General features: G+C 41.7%; 1 protein-coding gene across 4 annotated transcripts; it reads left to right on the top strand.

Moving 5' to 3' along the window:
- The first annotated feature begins 164 nt into the window (after nt 1-164).
- On the top strand, nt 165-18,572 carry bcl2l13 (BCL2 like 13). 4 transcript variants are annotated; one of them, XR_004414783.1, is made up of 8 exons: nt 2,053-2,254; nt 2,454-2,579; nt 4,119-4,223; nt 5,910-6,066; nt 7,396-7,465; nt 10,000-10,134; nt 11,490-11,598; nt 16,852-18,572. XR_004414783.1 is itself a non-coding variant. In XM_033037442.1 (7 exons), exons 2-7 carry the CDS (start codon nt 2,480-2,482, stop codon nt 17,686-17,688), a joined length of 1,404 nt encoding a protein of 467 aa, XP_032893333.1. In that variant the 5' UTR covers nt 165-293; nt 2,454-2,479; the 3' UTR covers nt 17,689-18,572. The 4 variants fall into 4 exon arrangements, 3 of the variants coding, with proteins under 3 accessions (XP_032893333.1, XP_032893332.1, XP_032893331.1); XM_033037442.1 differs by lacking the exons at nt 2,053-2,254; nt 11,490-11,598 and adding an exon at nt 165-293; XM_033037441.1 differs by lacking the exons at nt 2,053-2,254; nt 11,490-11,598 and adding an exon at nt 398-504.
- Nucleotides 18,573-18,980: the final 408 nt, after the last annotated feature.

Genomic DNA, 18,980 nt, shown 5'->3' with positions numbered 1-18,980 from the left:
GCGCCGTGACGTCACCGGCCGCCGCCTGTCCCAAAAATAAACCAACTGTAGGGGGGGTGGGGGGATGAAATGAAATAAACCAACCCCCCCCCCCCCTCCCTTAAACGTCTTGCAAAACCAGACTGCGCTTTTAATACATTTTACACATGTAAGTGCTTCGCCTTGGACATTGGCGTCGTCTCTTTGACCTTTAACCCTTAACCGGCTTTAACTCTGACCCGGCTGCGAGGAGAGCGGGTTTCGGCTGTTTTATTCCGCGTTTGCGGAAGATAATGAATGGCGGCGGCAGCGGGGTGAGGGGAGGGGATGGAAGGTGAGGGGAGACACAGATGTGCTGTAGTTGTGGAGCTATAAGATCTTTGGTTGTGGAGGGAGGAGAGAGAGAGGGGGGGGGGGAGCTGCCTCTGGGCGGGGCGGGGCCGGGCCCGGCTGCTCTGCTCCCTCCCACAAAAGATGGCGCGCGTCTAAATAAGGAGGCGGCAGCACCTCGCCCCGCCGCGCCAGGTCAGTCTCTTCCCTCTCTCCCCCTCTTTCCTCTCCCCCTCTCTTTCCTCTCCCCCTCTCTTTCCTCTCCCCCTCTCTTTCCTCTCCCCCTCTCTTTCCTCTCCCCCCCTCTTACCTCTCCCCCCCTCTTTCCTCTCCCCCTCTCTTTTCTCCTTTCTCTTTCCTCTCCCCCTCTCTTTCCTCTCCCCCTCTCTTTCCTCTCCCCCTCTCTTTCCTCTCCCCCTCTCTTTCCTCCCCCCTCTCTTTCCTCCCCCCTCTCTTTCCTCCCCCCTCTCTTTCCTCCCCCCTCTCTTTCCTCCCCCCTCTTCTTTCCTCCCCCCTCTTCTTTCCTCCCCCCTCTTCTTTCCTCCCCCCTCTTCTTTCCTCCCCCCTCTTCTTTCCTCCCCCCTCTTCTTTCCTCCCCTCCCTTCTTTCCCCCCCTCCCTTCTTTCCCCCCCTCCCTTCTCCCCCTCCCCTCTGTCCTCCCCCTCTTTCACCCCCTTCCCTGCAAGGGGAGGTTTAACCACATGGACTACAGGCGGGCAGGGAGGGAGACTAATCAAAACGGAATGCCCGTGTTTGTGCAAGCACTTTATCAATATTAATATCATTTCCCCTTTCTGTTGTGCAATTGGGCCTGTCTCACAAAATATTTAATTTCAAAGCTGTTTGTTAAATAGAAACGTAAATAGAAAATGGGTGCAGGTGTTGGCCATTCAGTCCTTTGAGCCAGCACCACCATTCAATATGATCATGGCTGATCATCCAAAATCAGTACCCCGTTCCTGCTTTGCCCCCATATCCCCTGATTCCCTTAGTCCTAAGAGCTAAATCTAACTATCTCTTGAAAACATCCAATGAATTGGCCTCCACTGCCTGCTGTGGCAGAGAGTTCCACAGATTCACAACTCTCTGGGTGAAAAAACTTTTCCTCATCTCAGTCCGACCCTTTATTCTTAAACTGTGACTCCAGGTTCTGAACATCGGGAACAATTAATTTTAAAGTTGTGTTGCATTTCCAAGTTTAACCTCGGTTCAAAAAATAGAATTCACAATCTGTGTATAACTACTGTGTATACATGTTGCAATGTAATGGTGACTTAATGTCTCGGGTCAATTCGCGAAATTCAGATATTTTAAATAAAGTTTTATTTGTAATGTAGTGGTGCATTTCGAGGTTGAATCTTGAATTTGTTTAAAGGCGAATTTGCAAGTATTGTGAAGCAATACTTGGCGTGCAAGTATTGTGAACACATTGCTATTTAATTTAATGTGACAGGCCAATTTAAAGAGCGAAATTGTATATTTTAAAACTGCATTTGTGATGAAGTAGTTAGTGCTGGTTGGGTAAAAAAGCGAATTCACAGATTTGTATGAAACTATTGTAAGAGCATTGCAGAGTATTTTAACGTCACGGGTCAGTTTAAAGAACGAAATTAGATATTTAATTGTTTTTTAAACTGCATTTGTGATGTAGTACATTCTGAAGTTTGATCTTGGATTTTAAGAAAGTGTATTCGCCAATTTGTGTAAATGTAATGGTGAGGGCATGGGCTGACTGACGGCAGTCAAGTACCGCCTTGTTTCTCTATTGCTGTCAGACGTTGGAATTGCACACAGACATTTGGTGGGGTCGCGAACAAAGGACACACTGACTTTGTTGCCGTCTGAGCTTGCGTTTTAAAGGAATACATTGGCGATCGTCTTAAGTTTGCGCCTATTTGCATGCTCAAAAGTCAGCGTTTGAGCTTGTTTGAAATTTTGGTCATGGGTAAGACTTTTGAGTGGTGTTCCAAAACTTAAATAAGAGGTTAAGTTTTCCTGGAAACTTAAATTGTGGTTTTACTAATTGACAAAAGTAAGGATGGAAGTAATTTGTAACTGGATAAACATCGCAAATAATCAGTTTGTGTAATGTTGCTTGTGCATATTTTTGTAACAGTCATTATTTTCTCTTTCTTATCGTGTAGCTGACTGTGAAAAGGGTCAAGTGAAAATGGCTACATCCCTACCTGAAGGTTTTCATTATGAGACCAGATATGTTGTCCTTAGTTATTTGGGGCTGGCTTCACAAGAAAATATTCCATTATTGACAGGTATCCTTAGTGATGTGATTAAGAATATATTTCATGAAACATAATCAAATAACTTAAACATTTGTCTGGATTAATTGATGTGTGTTTAAAATGTTCACTTACGAATGTACGTAGCCAAAGAATGGTTTTATAATCAACTAATGTATCTCCTTTGGTGAATTTTACTTTTTGGTTAACTATTAAAGGATCAAAGTTTTATTGCTGGCTTTTTTGCCTTGGGGGGGAAAAGTTAACTAAGTTTAGATTTTTACTTGGGGGGGGGGGGGGGAGTAGACTTGACTTATTTTATTCACTTGTAAATCCTTAAATAATTTTGGAAACTTAACAACTTGCCATGTTGTCTGCAGTCATGCACAAGCTGCCTATTAACTTTCTGCATGGCTTGTAATGAATTCTGGCAATGTGTCATATCTTATCAGTGTAAAGAGCATTGCTTTGGAAAAGCAGAATTAAGTTGAAAAGCAGTAGTGATTTTAACAAGTTTAATGTGGATACATAGACAATAGTGCAGGAGTAGGCCATTTGGCCCTTCGAGCCAGCACTGCCATTCAATGTGATCATGGCTGATCATCCACAATCAGTACCCCGTTCCTGCCTTCTCCCCATACCACTTGATTCCGCTAGACCCAAGAGCCCTAACTAACTCTCCTAATCTAACTAAATGCATCCAGTGAATCAGCCTTCACTGCCTTCTGAGGCAGAGAATTCCAAAAATTCACAACTCTCTGGGTGAAAAAGCTTTTCCTCATTTCGGTTCTAAATGGCCTACCCCTTATTCTTAAGCTGTGGCCCCCAGTTCTGGACTCCCCCAATATCGGGAACATGTTTCCTGCATCTAGCGTGTTCCAATCCTTTAATAATTTTATATGTTTCTATACAATGCCCTCTCATCCTTTCAAATTCCAGTGAATACAAGCCCAGTGGCTCCATTCTTTCATCATATGGTAGTACCGCCATCCCTGGAATTAACCTCGTGAACCTAAACTGCACTCCCTCAATAGCAAGAATGCCCTTCCTCAAATTAGGCGACCAAAACTGCACACAATACGCCAGGTGTGGTCTCACCAGGGGACTGTACAACTGCAGAAGGACCTCTTTGCTCCTATACTCAACTCCTTTCGTTATGAAGGCCAACATGCCATTAGATTTCTTCACTGCCTGTATGCTTACTTTCAGTGACTGATGTACTTGGACACACAGGTCTCGTTGAGATATGTTTTGAGAGGGAGGTAAAATTGGAAGTGTCAGTATTGCAGTTGAGAAAAGGGGACAATGTTGGCATGAGGGAGGAGCTAGCCAAAATTGACTGGAAAGGGACTCTAGGAAGGATGATGGTGGAACAGCAAGGTCTTGTTGTACTTCCCCTTTTCCTACCCTGGCACCATTCAGATAACAACCTGCCTTCCCGGTCTTGCCTCCAAAGTGGATAACCTCACATGTATCCACATTATACTGCATCTGCCATGCATCTGCCCGACGTTAGATAAGCGTGATTTCGTAACCTCAGCCAGTGATGAGGATTTCACTGTATTTTTATAGGCACGCAATCAACAGAAAGGGTTGCTTTGGAGCCTTCTGCAATTGAGAATATGAAGATGGAAATAGAAGAGCAACTTAAGCAACTGCATGATGAAATTAATAAAGGTTGGTGTAAATATCTCCATCTTGTGTTTTAATTAGTTTCGGTTCTTAAATGCCTCAAGTGCATTTTAATATATTTTATATTTTGGATCCAAATTGAGTATGCAACGTTCTGTAATTTCTTTGCTTTACAAATAAATCCAGGTGTGCTAGAGCTCATGGCGATGTCCTATAGTCTCCCACACTGTATCTGATCTACATCTGGTGATAGAGCAAGAAACATTTTAGGGATTGTTGGTGCAGAGAAGGGCAAACTGAACACTTCTATATTGGTATAAACATGATCAGAATGTTTTGGTTTTGAAATGTCAAATTCACTTGTAATTTATAGAAGAGTCCCGACCGAAATGTCACCTATCCACGTTCTCCACGAGTCGCTGAGGTATTCAGCACTTTGTGTCTTTAGTACACCAATACCTGCAGTTCCTTGTTTCTAAATTAACTTCTGGTCTTTTTTTTTTTTAACTTGTTATTCTATTGAAGAAATGTTCCTCCCATTTGAAATGTATAATCCCTGACATGTTTGGATAAGTGTTTTTCTGCTACGTTATTTTTAATGGGAAACACCCAGGTAATTGTCTAGCTTTCTGAAATGAAACTTTAATATTTAATTTGAAATGACGTTCTTTGGTATGAAGGGTGTTTTACAGGGTGTTGTGTGCCTTGATCTCGTCATGTTAAGTTTAATTTGTTAAAAATAAATAAAATTGGGAGATGGGAAGAGACAAAGGGGCACTTTTATAATTGGTCTTTGCCATGTCAGTAGCTCATTATGATTTCAGTGTATCATTAATTTGTTAATGGTTAATTATTTAAATATAAACACTACGTATTGCAGCATGTTACTCATCCACGGTGAATTTTTGGAATTATTTCCCTCTGTTCTATCATTGGAAGCGTGCACAACTTGTTATTTTGGGGGGAGGGGAGGGGGCGTACTGAGTGCAGTGGATATCCCTGTTTTTATTAGACCGGGTAGGACTAAGTATTCTATAAAGTAGTTAAAGTATTTCCTTTTTATTGAAGATCTTGCTTCTATTTTGAATTGAGTTTTATGACAAGGGCCATACATTGTAACACTGAATCAAAATGTTTTGCTGTCAAACACAAAAACTCAATCTAAATAGTGTTGCAATCTGTGTGTTTGCCCATGATCATTGCGTGTCAAATTTGAACTATGTGTATTTAACAGTATAACATTTTTTGCAGTAAATTTAGTACAGGTCCACCACCGACTTTTCCGGCACCCTTGGTTCCAGGGCCTTTCTGGATTATCTGTTTTGCTGAGGTCATGGCCTCCAAGAGGACTCGAACAGTCTGCCTAGGCTGCCAGGGAGTCAAGATGCCGGCATGCAAAGTCTGCCTCAGAAGTCGGCTATGGGAACGGATCTGCTGGGCTGGTGTTCCAGAGTCCCAGCCACAGGAAATTCAACCCGCTGATTGGCCGCAGAAATCCCGATGAGGTCGACCGGCTCAGCTGGCCTAGTCCCACATTTTCAGGGGGGGGGGGTTTCAAATGCGCATTCATATTTTTGTCCGGAATTAAAGAGGTGTAGGGCCGCTAGTTGCTGGAAAATCGGTGGTGGACCTGCACCACACTTTTGACACACGCTTCTGGAAGGATTTTGTTTGATTTTTAAATTCTATGATGATACATTTTTTGACTTGTTTCTCACTTGTCTCCTGCAGCCTTTGCCAGTACAGGATTTGAGTGCCACACTTCTCCAGTATTTAGTCCTGCAAATCCAGAAAGCTCAATAGAAGACTGCATGGCTCACCTTGGGGAGAGAGTGTTTCGGGAGCTTCCTGTGCAGGTGGAGGGAGCACTGCAAAATATTCTTGCCAAGTGAGTTGTGTTATTTAGACCTTTTGCACAATTGTCACTAAATAGATATCACAGAGCGATTTGTTTTTGTAATGAGGCATCTTTGCTTGGATCTCTGCCTCTGCTGCAAACAGAACTGCACATTTGATTAATGGCATCGTATATTTGTAATTTTCATTCATCTTCCTAAATACTTCCCCCATGTGCACGTTTATTGTCTGACGCGTGCGGGCAGAGGAGTCCCTTTTGTATGTCTGCTTTACCCAATCCATCATCAGTACTCTGCTTATCTGTTTTGTGCACCAAAGTGGGTTTTTCCAGCACATGCACAATGTTCTTACTCATTCACCCAACTGGTCTATATCCCTTGAAGCCTCTTGGCATAGCCACTTCTATTTGTGGATAGGATAGACTTAGAGGGATTATGGGTCAGACACAGACAGATGGGATTAGTGTAGATGGGACATCTTGATAAGCATGGGTAAGTGGGGCCGAAGGGCCTGTGTCCATGCTGTGTGACTCTATTTAAAGTGCACAATTGAGATTGGCAAATTTTCTGGACTATTGGATGTTATTAATATCCCAACATTTTAAATCTTGAGTTAAATATTTCGATTAACTTGTCTTCAAGGGAGTTTTGCAAACGGTTTGGTCATTCCCAAGGGAGTTTGGGAAAGGAAGCCAAACAAGTTTCAAGGAAGTGAAGGAAACTGAACTAAAGGAGGGTCAGCAGCAGATGATCAAGGTGGTGAACCATCTAGTTTTGCAAATGTGTAGGAAGGAACTGCAGATGCTGGTTTACACCAAAGATAGACACACAATGCTGGTGTAACTTAGTGGGTCAGGCAAGATCTCTGGAGAAAAAGAATAGGTGATGTTTCGGGACAAGACCCATCTTCAGAAGCTGACCCGAAACGTCACCCATTCCTTCTATCCAGAGATGCTGCCTGTCCCGCTGAGTTACTCCAATAGTCAGACAGCACATTGTTGGAGTTATATTATTACTGCTCTAGTTCTAGTTGCATTGGTGTTATAATCTTGCATTGTATGACAATTGGTTCACCTTGAGCAAATTGTTTTAGTATTGGGCTGGGCTACCACTCTTTCACTAACTTGTTTCTAAAGCAGTCATTTAATGGACACCTCCACCTTGGGCCGTATTTGGTTGGCAACTTCTCTACAGTTATGAGTAATGGAATATTTTATCATCATCTGATTGGACCTATGCTAAAATCACTTAATTTAGTAGAATTTGGAAGCATCAGCTATGTGTCCTGGATTTTCTAATGTGTTCAATTTTTTGGGGCTATCTCAAACAATTTTTTTGGTAACTTTTCCCTCATTTTTCAGACCTCTGGAATACGAGTTGTACAGAGAGCAGTTAAATCAACTAACCAGCCACGCCAGAGGGTGGAGTAAGGTAAAAAGAATGCATTGTTCTGAAACATTCCAGTCCAAGCTGTGTTTGGAGTATGTGTCAAGAGTACAAAACTACATAACCAACAGAAATGGAGGCATTTTAAACAATGCTCAAAGGAGGAGATGGAAATGTGCAGAAATAAACTGTAGATGCTGGTTTACTGAAGATAGACACAAAAAGCTGGAGTTACTCAACGAGACAGGCAGCATCTCTGGAGAGAAGGAGTGGGTGACGTTCTCTGAAGAAGGGTCTCAACCCGAAACGTTACCCAATCCTCTCCAGCGATGCTGCCTGTCCCGCCGAGTTACTCCAGCATTTGGTGTCTATCTTTGGAGGAGATGGAAATGTTCCCTTTCGGCATCTACTCTGCATCAGTACAGAGTATATAAATTATGCTTGTGGAAATAAATGCACTTGACAATTTTGTATTGCAACATTGCAGTTGTGGCTACTCAATCCCATGTTTTGAATTGTCTCCATTGAATTGTTTTGAGTTGGTGACTAAGTAATTCACCAGTAATATACTTAGCAGTGAGTTGGAATGTGCAAATTATTAATGTGCATGTGATTGTCAGTTTCAAACATTTTTGTTCAAATGGTAACCAAATTGTTCAGATGCTCCTGAGGGATTTTTGTTATGGTACAAAAGGAAATATCTAAGTAAGATATTTGCATATTAACTATTAGAATGGTTAACTTCCATGACTAGGTTTCATACTGATACACCTTGTCATCATGGTATTTCTCTGCTGCATTTTACATTTTAAGTGCAAAGTACTGCAAGTAATGCAATTGTACCATGTGACTGGGAGGTCAGAATTGGCCTAATTTCCCCTCTGCTATATATTGCAGACAAGTTGCATGACTTGAGTTGAAGCCAAGCAAGGGTTGCAGGAAATTAAAATACGAGGTTGGAATATTTTCCCTTTGTACGGAGGGAAAATAATATGGTTTTATTTGTTTTTCTGTTGGTAATAAATCCTGCAATTCTTTGTTTTGTGCTTCAAAGTCAAAAGCTTAGCTACAAACAGCAAAGAAGAAATCCCAATTTTCAGTCGTGTTTAATGAGAAATTAATTGGCTGAAAATTGACAATACATTAGATCATGAAGCCTATTTATTGATTGCTGATTGTTGGATCACAGACTATATTACGGTTCATTTCTAAACGGCTTTTATGTTGAGAGCCAAAGATTAGCAAGTTTTGCTGATCTTAAGTTTAGTCGCGTAGAACTGGCAACAACACCAACTTGGCATGTTTATGGAACAGAATGGTCAAACAACTGCTTGTATCAAAACAACCATGAAGCTGCTAAAATTAAACCACAATGGCCAATGGCATGGTGCTTATATTAGATAAGGATGAAAAAGCCAACTGATTTTACTTTATGTATCTTTCTGTTAACATCCCAAACATCTTCATCCAAATGGAAGGTACACAAAAATGCTGGAGAAACTCAGCGGTTGCAGCAGCATCTATGGAGCGAAGGAAATAGGCAACGTTTCGGGCCAAAACCCTTCTTCAGCATCTGCAGTTCCTTCTTAAACATCTTCATCCAAATCCCTGGATCTATTGAGACCAGACCTAGACTAGACGACTGCTTTGGATACTGCGGTCTGTGCCAGGGCCAGCAGAAGCTCCCGGTTGCAAACCACCTCAACTACCCATTCCCATACTGCTTACTCCACTGTCAGGGTGATGCCACACGCATACTGGAAGAACTGCACTTCGCAATTAGTTTGGGTAGACTACACCCCAATGGCATGCACAATGAATTCTCCAATTTCAGGTTAATTCGCTCTCCAGGGCCTCTCATACACACATTTTTTATCCTGCTGCCCTCTCTTCTCTCTCTCTTCTTCCCCCCCTGGAATTTCTTTGCCCCCTCATACTCATCCCATATTCGTCACCATTTCCACCTACCTGCCATCCCTCCCTCTGGTTCTACATTTCATTGTTCACTCTCCTTATCAGATTTCACCATCTAAAACCCTTTGTCGTCACTTATGCCAGCTAGGCTTTGTAACAAGCTCCACCCTTCTCTTGCCAATCTCTTCCTCTTTACCTGGACTTCCCTATCACGCCAGCCTCTCCTTCCCTTCTTTCTACCACCTAATTCCCCTCCGCTCTTGAAGAAAGCCCATTGTCTGAAGTCTTGTCTGTCCATTTCCCTCCACAGATGTTGCCTTGCCCACTGAGTTCCTTTAGCACTCTGTATTTAACTGAAGATTCCAGCATCTGTAATTGCTTGTGTAAAAAGGTAGCTTTTTTCTCTCAAAATGTAATTGGATACCAAATAATTTATATACCTCTGTTTTGATGGGCTGGCAATCCCATAGGTCTTTTCTATAACTATTGATAGATTATGTATGTTTGTCAATTTTGTTCTCCAGTATACATTTATTCTTGTTTATTCTGAAGAAAGGTCTTGACCCGAAACGTCACCCATTCCTTCTCTCCAGAGATGCAGCCTGACCCGCTGAGCTGCTCCAGCAATTTGTGTCTACCTTACATTTATTCTTGTTTTCTTTTAGGTTCTGGTTTCTCTAGTGGTATTAAGGCAGTTACTAACGAGCAACATCAAGCCATCGCTAAAGACAATGGTGGAGTTTGGAGTAAAGTACATTGAGGAGACAAATGCTGATTATATCATCCAGCAAGGTGGTTGGGTAAGTTTGTCAACCAGTTGCAACTTCTGAAAGAAATTGTCCTGACAAGAATGATCTATGCACCACCATCAATAGTTCCCTTGAGAGAACCATATCCAAGCCGAGCAGGCGTTTTATCCTGCTGTTAACTTGAGGATCTATCTTGACTACCGTTTGTATTTTCTTAGCCCTCAACAATATCAACAAAATGCACCCTATGTCTCACCCACCACCTTTTGATCGATAGTTTCCAGTTTGTCGGATGGTCTGACGTTCAAATAATATGAACTGCAGAAATGATCTTAATTTACCACCTCAATCTCCAATCCAGGCCCATTGATTGACCCTTGTAACAGAGAGGCTGCCTACAACCTTTATCAGATTTGTTTGTGAAGTGAGCTTCTAATCACACATCCACACCATTGTCAAAGCTGTCTGTTACCATTTCCCATAATATTATCTGAAATTGCTCCTAGTTCCATTTATCTACTGCTGATGTCTTAATCCACGTTATTGTTCTTCATAGAGTTGGTTATTCATTATCCAGTCCTGCTAGCTTGTGAACAATGTGCCTAAAGTGTTTCCTATCTTCAATTCTGTGTCCCATCCCAGTGTTCCTTTGACCTGCCTTGGCACCTGATTTAGCAAAATAATGTAAAGACAAATGTCATCTGTGTTTCAGTCCTTTGTTGCTTCTTGAGACTTGCAATCTCCAGTTCTGAAAAAGGTCTCGACCAGAAACATCACCTATCCATGTTCTCCAGAGATACTGCCTGACATGCTGAGTTACCCTAGCATTTTGTGTCCTGACATTAATCATGGAGTTAGATGGTTTTAGCTCGTAAGGCTCTGAATTCCCTCCTTAAATCCTACCTTTTAGTTGCAACCTGCTCCTTTAAAATCTTCCTCTTTGACCAGTCTTTTGTCATCTGCTTGCATCTAACTTCTTGTAGCTCAATCATATTTTAATGTTCTTGTGAAGTGCCTGGGAACTGGAGATTGGACAGTGAGGGTGGAGGGTAATCCACCGTATATCAACGTGAAGATTAGCCTTTATTCAAGGTGATTTCTACCTCCTATCCCTAGCATCTTTCAGTTTCAGAGGGAGGCTGGCATGAATCCAAAATTGCAGTTTTCCCTTAGAAGAAATTCCAATTTTTGTAACGATTGCAACTATTAAAGAAGAGCGGCTTCATTTTATAAGCCTGGTGTGGAATCAATCAGAGAAAAAGACAGAACTGAAATAATGTAGCCAGAGGACAGTTGCATTAGTTGTGTAAAACCCACAGGGGATATCAAGATGAATCGTTACTACAGTCCAAAATGATACTGGCCATTTAACAAAGATAACTTGTTTTTGTTATTTCAATTTACAGACTTGTTGAATAATTACTATTGTTAGTCTTTGGAGTGGAGGAAGAGGATAAAATACTAGGTTTGCAAGGAAATCAGTAATGATTCCAGGATTAATTCACTAAAGTTTAGGTAAGAAAGTACTATTTATGATATTAACACAAAATTCTAATGGTCGCTTGGACTTTAGTTTCTAGCCCAGGATTACGAAGAAGTAGCAGAGGAAATGGTAAATGCTTCAGTTAAAATCTTCCACAGTGTGGCTTTTAAACTGAGAATTGCAACAATCATTTGAAATTGTAAAGGGGAGGGGGGAAAACTTTAAAATATGATGGGATGAAGCAATTTGAATCAAAGGACAGAATAAAGTTCCAGTGGAGCTGCTGTATTGTGCTCCATTGACCTGTTCAATCACAACCTCCAGTGCTTTCTGTATGCAGGTCTTGTTGTGATCGAGTAGATTTTCTCCGCATGCTCCTGAAATATACAAGTTGGTTGGTTAATTGGTCACTTTAAAACGCTCGGAGTGTGTAGGTGAGTGGTAGACAGTGGAAGTTGATAGGAATGTGGGATGACCAGGGTTAGAGTGCATGGATTTGAGCACCATCCAGACAACACTGTATTGAGCCAGATCACCAGAGCTGTAATGCAGCAGCTTTACTACATGATCAGGGTGGACTCGGTAGCCCAAACCACCTTTGGCTTTAAGCCCTATGATTCTAATAGAGATTTGAAGAAATTCTATTTAAGAAGTGTTTAAGAAAGAACTGCAGATGCTGGAAAAATGGAAGGTAGACAAAAATGTTGGAGAAACTCAGCGGGTGAGGCAGCATCTATGGAGTGAACGAATAGGGTCTCAACCTGAAATGTCACCTATTCCTTTGCTCCATAGATGAGTTTCTCCAGCATTTTTGTCTACCTTCTATTTAAGAAGAGCCGTTTTTGATGTATAAAATAATCAATTATATCTGTAACTGATCAAATATTCTGTTAGAAGAAGTGTCCAAAATAGCAGTCCAACTATCAATGAATTTACAAGCTGCTTGTAAAATACTTTTTTTTAAGCTTTCTTGATGCCAACCATAACAAGGTGATGATTTCTGAGAAGCAGAATTTTACCAGCTATAAATCATTGCTGCAGAACTCTACACAATTTGTGCTCTCTAGAAAGACCTGACCAAACACGATACTCCTCTTGCTTTCTGTTGGAAGAAACTGGCACCTGGCTTTGGCAAACTATTTATTGGTAGTAATTCTGATCTTCTTTATCCAGCACTTTCCCTCATTCATGCAAGATTGATAGATGTTGGCCAACTTGGCTGTATTTGTAGAACAATGATATGAAAGCCCTTATTATTAATAATAACCAAGAAAGTTTCAAATAAAACCAGCAACATGATAGCAAAAGCTAGAGTGAATTACAATGTGATCTGTTCTGACAAAACGTATTATATTCAAAGTATGCTATCACTTTTTTTGATGGTCAATACCTAAATATGCATTTATGTCCGTTCAAATTTAATGTAATGTTGCATTTCAAATGCTCGCTTAATTTAGAGCTAGGGCATGAAAACGGGTCCTTCGGCCCACCGAGTCCGTGCCCAGCATTGATCACTTTTTCACAATAGTTCTGTTTTCCCACTTTCTCATCCACTGCTGCCATTTAAAGGCAATTTTACACGGCCAGTTAACCTTCAAGCCCAGTGGAAACCCACCGGTCACAGAGAGAACATGCAAACTCCACACAGATAACAGCCGATGTCAGGAACTAACCCAGGTCTCACTCACTGTGAGGCAGCAGCTCTACCTACTGCACCCCTGTGCCACCCCTAATACTGAGCCATGTTCTGCTTTTAATTTGTTTGCACTATGTGTTTTACTAAAATCATAAATAAATGGCTGTATTTTACATGCCTGAATTTATAATAAAGCACAGTTAATCAAGTTGTAAGGTTAGAAAATTCACAAGAATGTTTTGGTTGAAAAGTGTGTTTGTAAAGGCAATATTCTGACTTTCCTGCCAGTAAATTATTGAAGATTCAAAGTGGGCTGGGTTCTCTTAAAGCTGTAACGTAGCTATAGTCCATCGCCTTGAGACACTTTCAATTTATTGTACATTATAAGGACATCTAGTGCTTCAATGAATTCAAAGAATGCAGGCAAATGGGCAGAGTTTGGATGAGGCATCTTGGTGGGTGCGAACATGTTGGGCCGAGCGGGCTGTTTTCAAACTCTCATTCTCTTTCAAAAAACCCGCATTCCCAACTGGAATCTAGCTAGGTATTCTGTTTTTGATCTCCAGTTTGTCTTGTGCACTGTACATAGCCTGCATATTATGGTTTACTTAAACTAGTTGTTTGTAGAAATCTGTAAGTCTCTATTTGAACTTGGCATGCAGAATAACCCTCCCTAATCCTAGTTTAGATATTATATAATGAGTTCTGCCATGTTACCATTGTTTCTAGGTAGATCCCTGCCACACAGCAGGCAGCATCCTGTCTTATCTAGCATTGGTAGAGGTGAACAAATGCACCTTATGTGTCAGCGTGTAGTGTGATTGAGCTTTTTAATCTTCCAACAGTCACAATTCTGGATTACGGCACGGTGCTCTGTAATACATTTATGAAGAAATGCAAGTTGCCTGCCTTCATGTTAAACGTAGAAATAAGAAACCGCGGATTCTTTAGGAAGGGGGGGGGGTTCCTCTCTTCCATTACAGATGAGGCTCTCACTAGGGTCTCCTCGATATCCCGCAGCTCTGCTCTTACTCTCCCTTCCCCCCCCCCCCCCATTCGTAACAAGGACAGAGTCCCCCTTGCCCTCACCTACCGCCTCATCAGCTGTCACATACAGCATATAATCCTCCAACATTTCTGCCACCTCCAACAGAATCCCACTACTGGCCACATCTTCCCATCTCCACCCCTTTCTGCTTTCTGCAGAGACCGGTCCCTCCGCAACTCCCTGGTCAACTCGTCCCTTCCCACACAAACCACCCCCTCCCCAGGTACTTTCCCCTGCAACTGCAAGGGATGCAACACCTGTCCCTTTAGCTCCCATCTTGACTCCATCCAAGGACTCAAACAGTCTTTCCAGGTGATGCAGAGGTTCACTTGCACCTCCTCCAACCTCATCTACCGTATCCCCTGTTCCAGGTGTCAACTTCTCTACATCGGCGAGACCAAGCGCAGGCTCGGCGATCGTATCACTAAACATCTCCGCTCAGTCTGTCTTAACCTACCTGATCTCCCGATGGCTCAGCACTTCAACTCCCCCTCCCATTCCCAATCTGACCTTTGTGTCCTGGGCCTCCTCCATTGTCAGAGTGAGGCCCATGCAAATTAGAGGAACAGCACCTCATATTTTGCTTGGGTAGTTTACACCCTTGCGGTATTAACATTGACTTCCCTAACTTCAGATAGCCCTTGCTTTCTCTCTCCATCCCCTTCCCAGTTCTCCCACTAGTCATACTGTCTCCGACTACATTCTATCTTTGTCCCACCCCCTCCCCTGACATCAGTCTGAAGAAGGGTCTCGACCCGAAACGTCACCCATTCCTTCTCTCCAGAGATGCTGCCTGTCCTGCTGAGTTACTCCAGCATTTTGTGTGTACCTAAGGAACCGCAGATGCTGGTTTACCAAAAAAAGGGCACATAAATACTGGAGTAACTCAGCAGGTCAGACAACATCTCCGGTGAACATGCATAAGTGATGTTTCGGTTCCTGTCCGAAACCCCTCTGAAGAAGAGCCCCAAAGAGATCAGTCTGAAGAAGGGTCTTGACCCCAAACATCACCCATTCCTTCTCTCCAGAGATGCAGCCAGTCCTGCTGAGTTACTCCAGCATTTTGTGTGTACCTTCGGTCTAATCTTTAACGAGCTGTTAACTTTGAATTTTTGCAACTAAGGAGATTATGTGAACAGTTCTGTACTGAAAGGAGTGAGGCATTACTGCAAAGTTGAATTATATCTGCGTGCGTGTGTGTTAGCCAGGCAGATGCCAAGCTTGCACTAATGGGTGTATAACATGCAGGGGCAGTGGTCAACACCACTGTCCGATATCCTACTGCTTTTTCTTCAAATTCCTCTGCTACATTGAATTTGACGTTGATTGTTTTCCCATTGCAAATTTTCTATGGGGATTTTGGAACTGTGTTAACAAACATATGCATTTGGAACGACTGGCATTTGGGAAATGGCATCGGTAGAATTTGGGGGAAATGTGAACATTGGGAAATTAGAACCCAATCACTTCCCCTACGGGATATATTAAATGAATTTCTAGGGTATCTAACAAAAGTAAAAAGAGCAAACACTTACAACTGTTCTTGTTTACTGTTTATATCTCATTTATGCTTTTCACTTTGCCTTTCATTCAAATTTTTCTGCTTATTGTACATTTTAAAAATATGTAGCTTGGACCAAACAGCTAGAGTCTACCAGTAGGTATGAGAATAGGGTGACCAATTGTTGGCAGCAAGATATGGCTCAGCCTTGATTAGTTCACTATTAATGATTAGTTTAAAAATACAGCGTGGAAACGGACCCTTTGGCCCACAAGCCCACACTAACTATACATTACACGTTCACACTAGTTCTATCTTATCCCACTTTCTCATCCACTCCCTACACACTAGGGGCAATTTACAGAGGCTAATTTGCCTATGAAGCTGCACGTCTTTGGGATGTGGGAGGAAACTGGCGAGGCCGGAGGAAACCAACCTGGTCAAACTCCACACAAACAGTTCCCGTGGTCGGGATCGAACCTGGGTCTCTGGTGCTGTTGGAGCAGCAACTCTACAGGTGGGCTGCTGTGAAGTGCTTTTGAGCTTTGTTAAAATACATGAAAGCAGATATTCATTGCCTTTAGGTGATTGTGTAGAAATTAACCAACTGGAAAGCACGTGATATTCAGGTCATCCAGTTTAATAAGTGATGTGTTAGGTATGTGAATTTGTATTTACTTCAGTATATCTAAAGAAACAAATGGCCTGTTTCTATGCTATCTATTCTCCAAGTTGCACTGTTGGTTCTAATCACCATTCACCCCAGAGCCCTTCAAATAACTTGTCTCTTTTTATCTGATGTTGTTGTCAATTTGCCAATTTCATTCCTCCAACTTTTGCTTTTAGGTTTCTCTCAAGCCCCGTTCAGTCAATTGCAGCTCCCCAGTTTGCTTTCCTTCTAACACATCCTCATTAGAAATAAGTTATCTAGGATTGCAATATTTTAGACTCTCACATTTCTCCTGATGCACTGTCAGCTTCTTGCAAGTTCACATCTATACAAAAGTCTCTAATCTATCTGACAGAATTGTAGAATTTGTACCAAATATTTGTACCAAAAAAATGTTTACCCTGGGTTTCAATCTGTTTGTCATTCTTAGGGCACTATTTTCAGTCTTGATTCTGAAGATGAAGAACGGGGAGAAACGGTGGATGATAGCAATGATATTTATATCTTAACTAGTGACAATTCTGGTCAAGTAAGCCCTCCTGAACCACTCGCTGTTACCAGTTCCTGGCAGGTGGCTAGCATGCCAGCATCGTTGTCCACTAGTCAAAGCTGGCATACTGAAGGCATGCCAGTTTCTCTTGGAGCAGAGTCTTGGCAACAGCTATCCATGGATCCAGAGGAATTGAAGAGCTTGGATAGTAATGGTGGAGGTGAAGAGAGGAGCGAAAACAATTCTTCCAATTCTGATATTGTTCATGTAGAAAAGGAAGAAATTACTGAAGCCGTTGAGAGGCAGGAATTGGAGCTAAAGACAACTGGGTCCACAACGGAGTCAGAACCTCCATCTACACAACAGACAATGCCAGCAGAGGGGCAGCCTTCTGTTGGAGCAGAGAAAACTGATCCTTTATCAGCACTGCCCCCAAAGGCAGTCGCTGAAGTCGAGGAAAAATCTCCAACGGCTTCAGAACAAAATGTATCTCAATCTGGTGAAGTACAACAGTCGACATCTCTGCAAGAAATAAGAAAGCAATTGGATGAGAAGAAAAGAGGGGTCTGGGAGGATGCCCCAGAAACCAAACTGGAAGAGGAAGGTTTTGAAAAGGGGCGAAGAATTGAAATTACTCCACTAACTGAGCCAGAAGTTTCTACAGAGGTCATTCCTTCAAAAACAACCACGTCGGTCTTGCTTTATGGTGGAGCTGCAGCTTTTGCAATGCTGGCACTTGCATTGGGTGTAGCTCTAGCCTTGAGGAGAAGGTTTTAACGTGAGCACTTTGTTACTGAGCATAGTAATTTGGGAGGCTTTCTATTCTACATTTGATTTGTGACTGTAATTGAGTATTTATTAGTTGTATTGCAGAAGATGTGATCAATGAGGTAATCGGAGGTGAGGGGTACAAATACAGTACAGTGTTATATACAGTGATGAAATGTTAATGGCCCATGGTGTAAAGAAAATTGTGGGGTATAAAACGTTCTTGTATGCAATAGAATCTGACAGTAAAAATGCTAGTCCATCTCCAAATAGTAACTAAATGTGAAGTCGTTGTATTGGAAATGTGGAGGAAATGAAAGTTAAATCTTCAGGGTACGAAGCATGTTAACAGAGACCTTTTTATAATTCAAATTAATTCGTATTTACTGCCACCCTCATTCTTAACTGAGTAAAACTACTTTCTAAATTTTATAAAACATTAACTTTGAGTATTGTTTCCATCTTTAGAATCCACTCAGTTTTATCATGACCGTTGATGTGACTTTTACTTCTGCCTGTATGTTTTGCTTTCCCTTGTTTCACTCGCGTTTACTTTGGTTTATTTCTTCATGGGACATTTCTCATTAACAAATACAGGAAGATGCTCATTGATATAATGTGTTTTGCATTAGGTTAAAAGTAAGATATAGGGTAGTTATTAATGTCTCCACTACTGCTACCACAGATGCCAAAACAACTCATTTTGGTAGTGGCGAGTTGAAAATGTGATGTCTAAACTTGTTTAAACAAGCAAGTGGGAATAGCTTGCATGTTTCCAAGCAAGATGACAAAAAACAATGATTGACTGCAACTAGGATTTCCAAGTGCTGGCTTTGCAATTTGTACTGAAACCATAAACAACAATAAAACATGGATTAATTTGTGGTGTAAAATTATTTGTATCGTATTATGTTCAAATTCCGTCTCTGGAGAGAGCAAAACTGCTCAGAAATTTTTTCAGGCTCCCTGTATAAAGTAGCAAATGGTACAAAAGCTGCAATTGGAGGATGTACCTACTTTATTAGTGCAGTGAAGTTTTAGCTGTAGCAATGTTGCTGTAGTGTGGGTGAAGTTCTGAAGCCAGAAAGAGTGGGAATAAGCCATTGAGTCCCTTGTGCTAACTCTGCCATTATGGCCATGGCACTGAAATAAATGATCTGCTAATATCCTATCCCTCGATGCCCTCAATATTTTGGGTCTAACAATGTTTGTCTTAAATATGCTCAAGTCCCACACCCCTCGAGTGAAGATCCACTCTCAAATGAAGAACTGCCTTCTCTTTCCCACCTTGAATGATATTT

Source organism: Amblyraja radiata, chromosome 19 (assembly GCF_010909765.2).
Source record: "Amblyraja radiata isolate CabotCenter1 chromosome 19, sAmbRad1.1.pri, whole genome shotgun sequence".
NCBI classification, from domain to species: Eukaryota; Metazoa; Chordata; class Chondrichthyes; order Rajiformes; family Rajidae; genus Amblyraja; species Amblyraja radiata.
The sequence above is the reverse complement of the archived record's forward strand: the minus strand, read 5'-3'. Positions and strand labels throughout refer to the sequence as shown.

Bases quoted from the DNA above. Each gene is read 5' to 3' on its own strand.
- bcl2l13 (XM_033037440.1), top strand. From the start codon at position 2,209: ATGCTCAAAAGTCAGCGTTTGAGCTTGTTTGAAATTTTGGTCATGG. The intron at 7,466-9,999 runs GTAAAAAGAATG...GTTTTCTTTTAG, and splicing joins ACGCCAGAGGGTGGAGTAAG to GTTCTGGTTTCTCTAGTGGT. The intron at 10,135-16,851 runs GTAAGTTTGTCA...TGTCATTCTTAG, and splicing joins TCATCCAGCAAGGTGGTTGG to GGCACTATTTTCAGTCTTGA.